At 42.3% G+C, this 13,879-nt stretch overlaps 1 protein-coding gene across 1 annotated transcript in view; it reads left to right on the top strand.

Annotated features, from left to right (window-relative positions):
• Nucleotides 1–13,879, top strand: part of LOC134359293 (plexin-C1-like) — a 182,538-nt gene that overhangs the window by 102,653 nt on the left and 66,006 nt on the right. Inside the window, exons 10-11 of the mRNA XM_063072290.1 lie at nucleotides 7,376–7,465; nucleotides 9,506–9,593. Coding sequence (XP_062928360.1) covers nucleotides 7,376–7,465; nucleotides 9,506–9,593 — 178 coding nt within the window. The remainder of the gene's footprint in view (nucleotides 1–7,375; nucleotides 7,466–9,505; nucleotides 9,594–13,879) is intronic.

Here is a 13,879-nt window from a genome sequence, read left to right as displayed (position 1 = left end):
CATTGGAGGATGCAGCATCATCAGGGTAAGGGTAAGGGTAGAACCAGGTGGTAGTTAGCAGTAAACACAAGGGATTCTGCAGATGCTGGACGTCCAGTGGAAGGCACACAAAATGCTGCAGGAAACCAGTAAGTCAAGCAGCATCTATGGAGAGGAATAAACATTCAATGTTTTGGGCCGGGAATCTTCATTAAGACGTTATTGTCATGGTGACGATTCTTGGCCCTAAACATAGTCTATTTATTCCTCTATATAGATACTGCCTGACCTGTGATAGTTAGGAGTGATGGAGGAAGGAAAGGGGAGAAAGACGATGAGCAATCAAGCCAGAGTCTGGAAAACATACCAAAGTGTGGGTCACTAACACAAAGCAACTTGCCACATTTTCAACAGATAAATTGAGGTAAGTGGAAAAGTTATTTCATTCCCAATAACTTCATGAACAGTAATTACTTTAAACTGTGTAGAGATTTTATTTGAATAATCACTGCATGTTGGAACTGTCCCTTCAAATTCCTTTCCAAAGCTCACACCATCCTGACACAGACCTGTACTGTGTTTCAATGCTGAGCTAAAATCCTGAAATTCATTACTTACTGGGGTAGTGCCCCTCCTACACTTCAATTAATTCATTCACAGAACAAGCATAATTGGCAAGGTTAACTGATTTTCTCATTCTAATGTTTATTTGGTGTCAAAAGGTGACAGATGTTCAACCCTCAGTGACATTTTATGAGCTGGAACGGGGCTTAATGATGTTCTGGAGGGTTTATGGTCACCATTACGGGCGTCGGCCATATGTTCCAGTTTTTACTTGATGTATGGTGTTCAAACATACATCAGTGGCCCAGAAGCCTGGTATCCTGTGGCACAGCGCTAGAGAAATCAATAAATCAATCTTCCTGCTGTCAGGTTGGAGGCTACCCAGGTGGAATAATCATAAATACCATTGCTTGATACTTCCTTTCCTCTATAGGCTACACTTCAAAACAAGTGCAATCAACAAAAAGCCGGAGAAACTCAGTGGGTCAGGCAACATTTGTGGAGGAAGTGGACTGTCCTATGTTGTGGGTTGAGACTCTTTATCTAGACTGAAAACAAATGTCTGCTGCTCACAGATGTTGTGATTATTTAACAACCCATTTCCTGTTTCAGTGGTTCCTCTAGCTTTTGAGCACAATGAACTCTGTCTTCCAAGGCTGTCCTTACGCAAGTTAGAAGCTGACTGCTTTCTAAATCTGCTGATTGCTCAGCATTCTATCAGAAATACTTCCCCTGATACTCTGTAAAAAGAGTATCCAGTCCTGATGAAGGGTTTCGGCCCAAAATGTCAACTGTTTTCTTCTCTCCACAGATGCTGCCTGACCTGCTGAGTTCCTCCAGCATTTTGTGTGATGGTCTGGATTTCCAACATCTGCAGAATCTCTTGTGCTTATGGCAAGAGGACCATCGTACGGTCAATGCACCGAAAATGCTGGAGGAACTCAGCAGGTCAGGCAGCATTTATGGAGAGAAGTAAACAGTCGATGTTTCAGACTGGAACCCTTCATTCAGACTGATAAGGAAGGGGAGATAAACTAGAGTAAGAAGTTGGGAGGAGAGATTATAGTACAAACTAGCAGGTGATAGGTGAAGGGGGAAGATAGATGGTGGAAAAAGTAAGAAGTTGGGAGTTGATAGGTGGAAAAGCACTGAAGAAGAAGGAATCTGATAGGAGAGGAGAAGAGAAGGGGTAAGTGGGGAGCCAGAATGAGAAATGGAAAAAAAAGAGAAGGGGGAGGGGGAGAAATTACTGGAAGTTGGAGCAATTGATGTTCATGCCTTCAGTTTAGAGGATACCCAGGTGGAACATGAAGCATCGTTCTTTCAGCCTGAGAACATAGAACAGTATAGCACAGGAAAAACCTTTTTAACCACAATGTTGTGTCAAACCATATAAAAAGTAAATCAAAGTTCCCTAAAAGACTAATCCTTCATAACTACACAATGTCCATATGCTCCATCTTCCTCACATCCATGTACCTATCTAAACGTCTCTTAAAAACTTCTAATATATTTCCCTCTGCCACCATACCAAACAACACATTCCAGGGCATCCACCTCTCTCTGAGTAAAAAATTTACCCCTCACATTCCTTTTGAACCTACCCCCTCAGCTTCAAAGAATGTCCTCTGGTATTAGACATTTTTTCCCGAGGAAAAAGATGCTCCTTGTCTACTCTATCTATGCCTCTTATAATCTTATAAACGTCTGTCAGATCTCCCTCAGCTCCGCTGCTCCAGAGAAAATAACCCAAGTTTGGCTAGCTTCATATTCCCTTTAAACCAGGCAGCATTCTGGTAAACAACACACATCAAAGTTGCTGGTGAATGCAGCAGGCCAGGCAGCATCTCTAGGAAGAGGTACAGTCGACGTTTCAGGCCGGGACCCTTCGTCAGGACTGGTAAATTCTGGTAATTCTGGTAAATCTCTTCTGCACCCACTCCAAAGCCTCAACATCTTTCCCATAGTGGGACAACAGAACTGTGTGCAATACTCCAGATATGGCCTAACTAGTGTTTTATAAAGTTGTAACATAACCTCTTGACTTTTGATCTCAATGCTTCAACTAATAAAAACAAGCATCCCTTAAGCCTTCTTAAAGTAGCCACTTTCAAGAATCTATTAACTTGGACCCAAAGATCTCTCTGCTCAGCAACAATGTTAAGGGTCATGCCGTTAACAGTGTACTGTCTTCTTGCGTTTGCCCTACCAAGGTGCAATACCTCACATTTATCTAGGTTAAATTCCATCTGCCATTTCTCTGCCCATATCGGCACCTGATCTATAACACACTGTATCCTTTGCCAGTCTTCCACACTGTTCTTGACTCCGCCAATCTCGGTATCATCCTCAAGTTAACTAACCCATCCATTTACATTTTCATCCAGGTCATTTATATACATTACGAACAGCAGAGGTCCCAGCACAGGTCCCACTAATTGCAGACCTCCAGATCAAATAAGTGCCTTCAATTACTACCCTCCATCTTCTATGTGCAAGCCAGTTCTGAATCCAAACAGATCCCAGGCATCTTCATCTTCTGGATTAGTCTCCCATGAGGGACTTTGTCGAACATCTTACTAAAATCCATGTAGACAACATCGACTGTCCTACTTTCATCAACCTCTCTCGTCACCTTGTCAAGAAACCCAATTAAGTTGGTAAGACATGGACAAAGCCATGATGGCGCTCCATAATTAGGCCACGGGTTTCCAGCATCTGCAGAATATTTTGTGTTCACCATGGAACCATAGAACCATAGAAACTACAGCACAGAAACAGGCCTTTTGGCCCTTCTTGGCTGTGCTGAACCATTTTCTGCCTAGTCCCACTGACTTGCACACGGACCATATCCCTCCATACACCTCCCATCCATGTATCTGTCCAATTTATTTTTAAATGTTAAAAAAGAACCTGCATTTACCACCATGAGGGTAAAAACTCATATGATCCTGCATCTAAGGAGGAATGATGGGTTAGTGAATATTTACAGTAGAGGCCTTCCAAAGGTAATTGGATACATAATAGAATGAGAGTAACATTTCAGGGCTTTGAGGAAAGAGTGGGGCTATGGAATAGAACTGATTAGATTGCTCTTTAGAAGTAGATAGCATATTGATGGTAACATGGGCTCCTCCTGTTCTGATTCTATAGTGAATCTGGGTTTATAAGAAGCACTAGGCTGCAATCTGTTGGCCTGATTTTGGAGTAACGAGGGTCTGAAGATAATCTAAATACTACTATAATCCAGGAGCCAGATTCTGAGGAAGACAGGCTGGGAATGAGCAAATGATCACAGCACCTGAAACATTCAAGGTATTTGGAATCCCCAGATGATGAAGGATATTGAAACACTGGTCAGGAAAAAGGAGGCATATGTCATGTATATGCAGCTGTGCACAAGTGACTTACTTCAGGAACACAACTGATGTTGGGGTACACTTAAGAAGGCAGATAATAAAGGCAAATCTGAAGATATTTTACTGTATAATAAGAGTTAAAGAGTAACTTGGGAAAGCCTAATTCCCTGAAGGCCAAATGTGGATGTCTATGTGAGGAGCCAGCTGTTATGTGAATATCTCTCATCTGTCTTTACTGTGGAGGTGGTCATACAAGCTAAGGAATTAAAGGAAATAGATTGCCATGTATTGGAACATATTCACATTACAGCAGAGGAGATGCTGGTAGTGTTGAGGCATATCAAGGTGGATGAATCCACGAGGCCTGAGAACATTGTAGGAAAGTAGGGAGGAAATTGCAGAGGCTCTGTCAGAGATTCATCTTTAGCAATGGCTGAGGTACTGAAAGACTGGGGGAAGGCCAACATTGTGCCATTTGTTAAGAAGAGTACAGAGGCAAACCAGAGAACCACAGGCCAGAGAACTCAAGTTAGATGGTGCGAAAGATATTGGAGGGACTCTGAGGGGCAGAATCTAATAGCATTTGAAAATAACACACATAAAACTTTTATGTGTGTTGCTTGAAATTCCAGCATCTGCAGATTTCCTAGCATTTGAAAATGTAAGGATTGCCAAGGCAGAATCCAGCATGGTTTTGTACGTGGGAAGTCATGACTCAGAATTTTACTGAGATTTCTGAACAGGACAGGTGACAACGAGGACTGGTGATTGTAGGGCGGAAGATAATGTCTACATGGATTTTAGCAAGACCTTTGACAAGATCCCGCATGGTAGGCTTTCCAGAGAATTACATCACATCAGATCTAGGGTCAAGTGTATACAAATTTGGCTTGGTGGAAGGAGTCAGAGGGTGATAATGGAGTTATCATTCAGATTGGAGGCCTGTGACCAGTGGTGTGCCACAGGGATTGGTGCTGGGCCCACTGTCATTTGTTGACGATGTTGGTGATGTAATGAACGATGAAGAAGGTTATCTATGATTACAACAGTGTCCAGATCCAGCTCGCAGCACATCTGTATGTTGTGTTGGTTGTTGACACGCATTTCACTGTATGGTTTGATTTACATGTGATAAATAAATGAATCTGAATCAATCTGTAGTGGGCCAAGGAATGGCAGATGCATTTAATCTGTAAGATGTTGCATTTTGGTAAATTAAACCAGGGCAGGATTTATGCAGTAAATGTTAGAACCATGGACAGTGTTGTAGATCAGGTGAACCTATGGGTACAGGTACATTGTTCTCTGAAAGTGGTGACATGGGTCGACAGAGTGGTGAAGAAAGCATTTGTCACGTTTGCTTTCATTAGTCAGAGCACTGAGGACAAGAGCTGGAACATCATGTTTAAACAGTACAAGTTATTGGTGAGACCGTACTTGGAGTACTATGCTCAGTTCAGATCACCCAGCTATAGAGAAAGGATATCATTAGGCTGGAAAGGTGCAAAAAAATTGCTAGAGATGTTACCAGCACTGGAGAACTGTGGTTATTAGGCGAGGCCAGATAACCTGAAACTCTTCACAGAAGGATAGGATGTCACAATGGGGCAGCATTAGGGGACCCGAATGCAAGACACATCTTGTGAGGTTAATTAAATTGAGTTTATTGTTCGATACCAGGAGAGCAAAGCAGGAGCAGGAATAGCAAACTGGACCAAGACTCAGGACTACGGCTAGGCTGGGACTAGGGGTCTGGGCTAGGACTCGGAATCGGATCCCAGAACTAGCGGTGACATGAAGAGTCTGCAGTATGGACTCCGAGCCAGGGACTGGGCAAGGACCCAGTACCTGGCTCTTGCCCCGGGCTCGGACCCCAGAACCAGGCATGGACATGACATGGGCTAGGGAGAGGAGGAACATGGAAAAACAGAGCCTCGGTCTCGGGAGAGCAGGTACATGGAACCATGGACACATACACAGAACACAGAGTCAGGACCCCTCCTTGGGTACAGGACATAGGGCCGGGACTCACACACAGAACAGAGAGCCGGGACCCCTCCTTGGATACAGGACATCGGGCCGGGACTCATGACCCCCCATTGGGCAACGGCAAGATGGCCTGACTTACCCCACAGAGGCGAGAACAATACAAGACCAACACGAAAGAACACCAGACAGTACCTATCTAGCTCTGCCGATAGAACTAGACTGAGGTGCAGGCGAGGGCTGCAGACGAGGGCTAGAGGCGAGAGGGGCAGAGAAGGGATTCAGACAGGAGGGTAGGACAGGAATCACAGACCGCCAGGGCCAGGACTTGACTCGGAACTTGGATGCCGCCAGGTAGTGGCGAGCTCTCGACTCGGCCCGGGAACAGTAGACAGCGGTTCTTGATTCCCTCCCGGGGGTTAACTGACGGACCCACCTCCATGAGGAAACTTTACAGGCTCGCTTTGGCGGGGTAACTAGACATGGTTGCTCCGGTGAGGAAAGGCAAATTACTGGCATTCACTTCAGGCGGAGACCTGGCTTGCTCCGGCCAGATGACACTGGCACACCGTACCTTGGTGACTTTGCAGACGCTCTCACACCGAACGGCTGAAAGCCGGAGACTATAAACTACCGGTTCAGCCGAGAGTAAATTGCCTCTAATCACCAAAGCCGAGGGACAGGGGAAAACAGGGAACCAAAGGGAAACAGGGAGTCAACAGTCCGGATCGTAACATAAACAAAGTAAATTTAAAGAGACCCCGATTCGGACCATGACATAGGAGGCTGAGGACTAACCTTGTAGAGATATATAAAATTATGGGCAGCCGTAAAAGAGGTGGATTGTTGCAATCAGTTTTTCAAGACAGGAGTGTCTAAACTAGAATGCATAGTTTTAAGGTGAGAGGGAAACTTTTAGAAAGCATCTGAGGGGCAACTTTTTGACATAGAAGGTGGTGGGTAATTGAAGCTGTAGATATGGTACAGTCACAATATTTAATGACATTTAGACAGGAATATGGATATAAAATATTTATGGGATACAGACTAAGGGCAGGCAAATGGGACTAGCTCAGATAGACACCCTAGATGGTGAGGACAGATCGGGTCTAAAAACTATAGGACTCCATGAGAGATGTGGGCAGCTCTGAAAATTCAGATCCCACCAAAGTCTGTGCAATGAGTGTTTATTTTTTATTGTCAGGACTGGACCAAATGTGCTAAACAAACTAGAGTGAAACATTCAGAAATGTAGCATTAATGAAATATTTTCAAAGAAGCTTCATTCTGAACGTACAATGAATGCGTGAACTCTACTTGACCATTTTTTTCTTTTTCTGCGCTACTTATTTAATTTATGCTTATTGTAATTTGTGCTTTTCATTATTATGTATTGCAATGTACTGCTGCAGCAAAACAACGCATTTCACAACATAAGCCAGTGGTACTAAACCAGATTCTGATTCTGATATTATAATGCTTTACAGAATTCTACCCTGAAATGTATATTTAATGGGACAGTTGAATACGAAGCCAAGTGGGTTAACGATTATGCCATCCAGTGCCCCAGGCCTCAAGTAAGTAGAAGTTCTTACAATTAATTAAATTTCTTCTGATTAATTTTGTGTTACTTTATCTTTCCGTGTTACACTGTGAGAATCAACAGACTGGGTAAGTGGACACAACAGCAGCAGATGCAATTGAATCTGTGTAGTGTGAAAGAATGCATTTTGGGGAGGCAATCAGGATAAATATAGAAATACTGCACAATATGCATCAAAACCGGGATGGTGGAATGTCATTTCACAACTCTCTGTAGCAGAATCGATGGGTAAATTAGGCAAGAGGCAGATCATGGAACAGGACAGCAAAGGAACTTGTGGAAATGAGAAAAGTTTGAATTAGGCCACAGACAGAGCACTGTTTGAATGTGATCATGATAGAGAGGCTGGGGCAATGATTGACAAGTGTATTGTCTGGGCTGAAAATGTTCAGTTGTTTGCAAAAATTGTAAAAGCTGGATCAGTTTTCCTTTAGCACAAATGAGAATGAGGGAAGATTTGACTTAGGTTTATAAAAATATGAGAGACAGGTCTAAACAGAACAAAAGTTAAGTATCTATTTCCTTCAGCAAAAAGGTCAATTAACTGAGCTAGTGAGTTTAAGTTATCTGAGAGAAGAATTAATGGCAATTTGAGAAAAATAAAGAATAGTAAAAGGCTGGAACACTGAGTAACTCCCATTATATTTACAAAATAGTTGATGACCACTTAAAAGCAGTGGCAAGAAGGCCCGTGACAGAGAGATCATGAGTACGATTGGCTTATGAAGACTTTTTCTCCAGGCTTGGGCATGAGGATTTGAATGATCTTACTCTATGCTGTAAATTAACATAATCCTTTGAGAGATAATGGAACATAGTGATCACAATAGAATGTTTAAGATTGCAATTGGGAATTATCTGGCAGTGATAAAAAATTGGTGTCTTAGGTTGGAACAAGGAAATTGTGTGGAAGTTAAATAATTAGATATATTAAAGTACAAGAACATTTTTAAAATAAATAGATAGGAAAAGAGCTGGAGACAGGGGGAAATAAATCCTTATAAAGATAATCAAAAAGGTCAAAGAATAGATTTTCATAAAAGTCAAAACAAGCAAGCAACTATAGAGGTACCATGTCTTAATTAAGAACTAAAGAAAAGATTGAACTTAAGGAATGACACACTCTCACGAGTACAAAATTCCCCCCGCCACATAATTTTTCACATCCTGCCTGCTTTTCATGAAATATATTTCAAGAGCTATAATCGTAGAGATTTTCAATAGGGAAACAGGTCCCTTGGCCTGATGAGTCTAAACTGTCAAGATGACTAATCCTAATTTATTCTCCCCAGATTCCCATCAACAACCCCCCCCCCTCATATTTTACTACTCACCTACACACTAGGGAACATTTCTAGGAGCCAATTAACCCATACATCTTTAGGATGTGAGAGAAATCTGGAAGAAGCCTATGTGGTCCAAGGGAGAATATGCAAACTCCACACAGACAGCACCAGAGGGTATGGTCGAATTAGGCCTGCTGAGGATGTGAGGCAGCCGAACCAATAGCTATGCCACAGTACCAGCAAATATTGCTAATAATGTCTCCAAGAAATACTCCATTTGGTCTCCCTAATGGACAGAGCGATCTTGTCAAAATCAGGAACACATTCGAAGAAATGTATAAATTTATCTTTAGGTCATTGTGACTCACAATACATGAAAAAAGGCAACAACACATTCACAGAATATTAGACTGATTATCTGTTCATTATACCAGGTTTCAGCACATTTGGCCCCTGGCCCATTTGTTGTTGACCCTCTAAACTACGTCCTGTCCTATAGAGTGTTTATCCACGTTCCACGAGCAATTGTAATGTTCACAGCATTAATAAATCTCCTTTCCAAAGTCTGAGGGACCTGTTTTAGCACGGGTCAGTAATTCTGTTGGAATTCAAGATTTTGCTGTTTTAAAAATAAATGTACAAATTCACAAATGCTACACGTCATTAATGCAGCCTCCTGTGTCTTAAGTGAACACCAAAGTCAATTAACCCTATGTTTTCAATTGCAGTTTGTGGAGGAAAGGAGGATACTTCCTGTGAATCTTGCCCATGCAGCAAATTCCAAAAATATTATTGATAATCCAAACAATATTACAGGTAATTAAATGTTCATTGTTTATACAATACTCTTTAAATACCAATAACAGTAATATGGTAAATGTTTCAAATCTTTCTGTGAAGTTCACCTTCTGCTGCTTTCTATAAAGAACATCTAATCTATTAAATTCATATTGGATTATCAGAATCAGATTTAACATCACTGGCATATGTAGTGAAATTTGTTAACTTTATGGCAGCAACAATGAAATACATGATAAATAAATATAGAGAAAAACCTGATTTACTGCAAGTACGTATGTGTTTATTAAATAGTTAAGATAAGTCATTCAAGAAAAGACAGAACTAAAAAGTAGTGAGTTAGTGTTTATGGGTTCAATGTCCATTTAGAAATCAGATGGCAGAGGGGAAGAAGCTGTTCCTCAGTCGCTGAGCGTGTGCCTTCAGTCTTCTGTACCTCCTTCCCAATGGTAACATTGAGAAGAGAGCATGTCTTTGGTGGCGGGAATCCTTAATGATGTCTTGGTTACTTCAGAGGCTAGTACCCATGATGGAGCTGACTAATTCTACAAGTTTTTGCAACATATTTCAATTTTGTGCAGTAGCCCCCCCCCCCCCCGCCACCTCCACCTCCACCCCATACCAGACTGTGATGCAGCTGGTCAAAACTGAAACATTCCATATGGATTTTAGATTTGTAGAATGGCTGGCTCCTGTGGCAGAATCATGGCTTCATGAGCAGATGCGAAATTTTTATCCGTGTTCCTCAACGTACACAGGTCAAGATTAGGGTTTTATGTAAGGTTCTGAGGAGTGAAACTGGTATTGGACAACGGTGCAAGAGTGGCAATACTGTATCAATGGTACACCCATCCAATCAATGTTCCCATGACTACTGTCTGCCACTGTGCTCTGGAACTAGATGGAAGATGAGGGTCATTGACCTGAAGTTATGTTGACATTGTGGGGATCATGGACAGTGAGCTGAGGTAAGAGGCTTGTGGGAGACCACTAACATAATTTGAGATAAGATGGAGACTGGAGGTATTGACAGTGAGCTAAAGAAAGGTGGGTGATGAGACCTGAACACCATTTTCCACAAATTCCGAAAAACAAGTTCATTCCCCACTAAAGTCAACATTTATATTGAAATAAACTTTATTCATAATCAAAATAATATTTACAATAATAAACCATGAGGTGCAATGCCTTTGCATTCCTACATTCATAGGCGGTGTGTGAAATAGTGTTCACTTAATGCAACTAGAAGATGCAGGCAGGAAGTACAGGCACGTGAGGACTCACAGCTCAAGGTTCAAAATTAGTCAGGGTGTCAAAGGTTACGGTGTGAAGGCAGGAGGTTGGGGTTGAGAGGGGTAATAAATCAGCCATGATGGAATGGCAGAGTAGACTCAATGGGACAGATGGCGTAATACTGCTCCTTTATTTTATATAATTATAATTTCAATTACAATGCAACAACTGCTTCTTCCCCAGTCCCACCAGGTTCTTGAACAACCTGAAAAACCTTAACATTACCTCAGACTGTAGAGTTTTTTTTGTCTCTATCTTGTTTAATTTGCTGTTTATTATGCTCAAGTTCAAGTAATGTATACTGTAATTTATATTACATTTATGTTAACATAGAAACATAGACCATAGAAAAACTACAGCACAATACAGGCCCTTTGGTCCACAATACTGTGCTGAACATGCACTTACTTTAGAAATTATCTAGGATTACCCTTAGCCCTCTATTTTTCTAAGATCCATGTACCTATCCAAAAAAGACCCTATTGTATCCACCTCCACCACCATCACCAGCAACCCATTCCACACACTCACTACTCTCTGTGTAATAAATTTACCCCTGACATCTCCTCTGTACCTACTTCCAAGCACCATAAGACTGTGCCCTCTTGTGATGGCCATTTCAGCCCTGGGAAAAAGCTCTGACTATCCACACGATCAATGCATCTCATCATCTTAACCTCTATCAGGTCACCTATCACCTTCCATCGTTCCAAGGAGAAAAGGCCGAGTTCACTCAACCTATTCTCATAAGGCATCCTCCCCAATCAAGGCAACATCCTTGTAAATCTCCTCTGCACCCTTTCTATAGTTTCCACATCCTTCCTGTAGTGAGGCAACCAGAACTGAGCACAGTACTCCAAGTGGAGTCTGACCAGGGTCCTGTACAGCTGCAACGTTACTTCTTGGCTCCTAAACTCAATCCCACGATTGATGAAGGCTAATGCACCGTATACTTTCTTAACCATAGAGTCAACCTGCACAGCAGCTTTGAGTGTCCTATGGACTCAGACCCCAAGATCCCTCTGATCCTCCACACTGCCAAGAGTCTTACCATTAATACTATATTCTGCCATCATATTTGACCTACATAAATGAGCCACCTCACACTTATCTGCGTTGAACTCCATCTGCCACTTCTCAACCCAGTTTTGCATCCTATTGATACCCTACTGTAACCTCTGACAGCCCTCCACACACATGCCCAACCTTTGTGTCATCAGCAATTTACTAACCCATCCCTCCACTTCCTCATCCAGGTCATTTATAAAAATTACGAAGAGAAGGGGTCCCAGAACAGATCCCTGAGGCACACCACTGGTCACCAACCTCCATGCAGAATATGACCTGTCTACAACCACTCATTTCTTTCTGTGGGCAAGCCAGTTCTGGATCCACAAAGCAATGTCCCCTTGGATCCCATGCCTCCTTACTTTCTCAATAAACCTGGCATGGGGTACCTTATCAAATGCCTTGCTGAAATCCATATACATTGCATCTACTGCTCTACCTTCATCAAAGTGTTTGTCACATCCTCAAAAAATTCAATCGGGCTCGTAAGGCACGACCTGCCTTTGATAAACCCATGCTGACTATTCCTAATCATATTATGCCTCTCCAAATGTTCATAAATCCTGCCTCTCAGGATCTTCTCCATCAACTTACCAACCACTGAAGTAAGACTCACTGGTCTATAATTTCCTGGGCTATCTCTACTCTCTTTCTTGAATAAGGGAACAACATCTGCAACCCTCTAATCCTCCGGAACCTCCCTTGCCCCCATTGATGATGCAAAGATCATTGCCAGAGGCTCAGCAATCTCCTCCCTCATCTCGCACAGTAACCTGGGGTACATCTTATCCAGTCCTGGAGACTTATCCATCTTGATGTTTTCCAAAAGCTCCAGCATATCCTCTTTCTTAATGTCTATATGCTCAAGCTTTTCAATCTGCTGTAAATCAGCCCGACAATCGCCAAGATCCTTTTCTGTAGTGAATACTGAAGCAAAGTATTCATTAAGTAACTCAGTTATCTCCTCCGGTTCCATACACACTTTTCCATTGTCACATTTGATTGGTCCTATTCTCACATCTTGTCCTCTTGCTCTTCACATACTTGTAGAATGCCTTGGGGTTTTCTTTAATCCTGCTCACCAAGGCCTTCTCATGGCCCCCTCTGGCCCTCCTAATTTCACTCTTAAGCTCCTTCGTGCTAACCTTTAATGTTCTTGATCTCTGTCATTACCTCATTATTTGTACCTTTCATAAGCTTTTCTTTTCTCCTTGAGTAGATTTACAACTGCCTTTGTACACCACGGTTCCTGTACCCTACCATCCTTTCCGTCTCATTGGAATGTACCTATGCAGAACGCCACGCAAGTATCCCTTGACATTTGCCACATTTCTGCCGTACTTTTCCCTGAGAATACCTGTTCCCAATTTCTGCTTCCAATTTCCTGCCTGATAGCCTCGTATTTCCCCTTATTCCAATTAAACCCTTTCCTAACTTGTCTTCTCCAATGCTATGGTAAAGGAGATAGAATTGTGATCACTATCTCCAAAATACTCTCCCACTGAGAGATCTGACACCTGACCAGGTTCATTTCCCAATACCAGATCAAGTAGAGCCTCTCCTCTTATTGGCTTATCTACATATTGTGTCAAGAAACCTTCCTGAACACACCTAACAAACTCTACCCCACCCAAGCCCCTTGCTCTAGGGAGATGCCAATCAATACTTGGGAAATTAAAATCTCCCACCATGTCAACCCTGTTACTATTACACCTTTCCAGAATCTGTTTCCCTATCTGCTCCTCAATGTCCCTGTTACTATTGGGTGGTCTATAAAAAAACCACAGAGACTCTGTAGAGAACCACTCCATGACTTCCTCCTTTTCTGCAGCTGTGACACTATCTCTGATCAACAGTGCCAAGCCCCCATCTCTTTTGCCTCCCTCCCTGTCCTTTCTGAAACATCTAAATCCTGGCACTCTAAGTAACCATTCCTGCCCCTG

Source organism: Mobula hypostoma, chromosome 20, assembly GCF_963921235.1.
Source record: "Mobula hypostoma chromosome 20, sMobHyp1.1, whole genome shotgun sequence".
In the NCBI taxonomy this organism is placed as follows: domain Eukaryota; kingdom Metazoa; phylum Chordata; class Chondrichthyes; order Myliobatiformes; family Myliobatidae; genus Mobula; species Mobula hypostoma.
The sequence above is the reverse complement of the archived record's forward strand: the minus strand, read 5'-3'. Positions and strand labels throughout refer to the sequence as shown.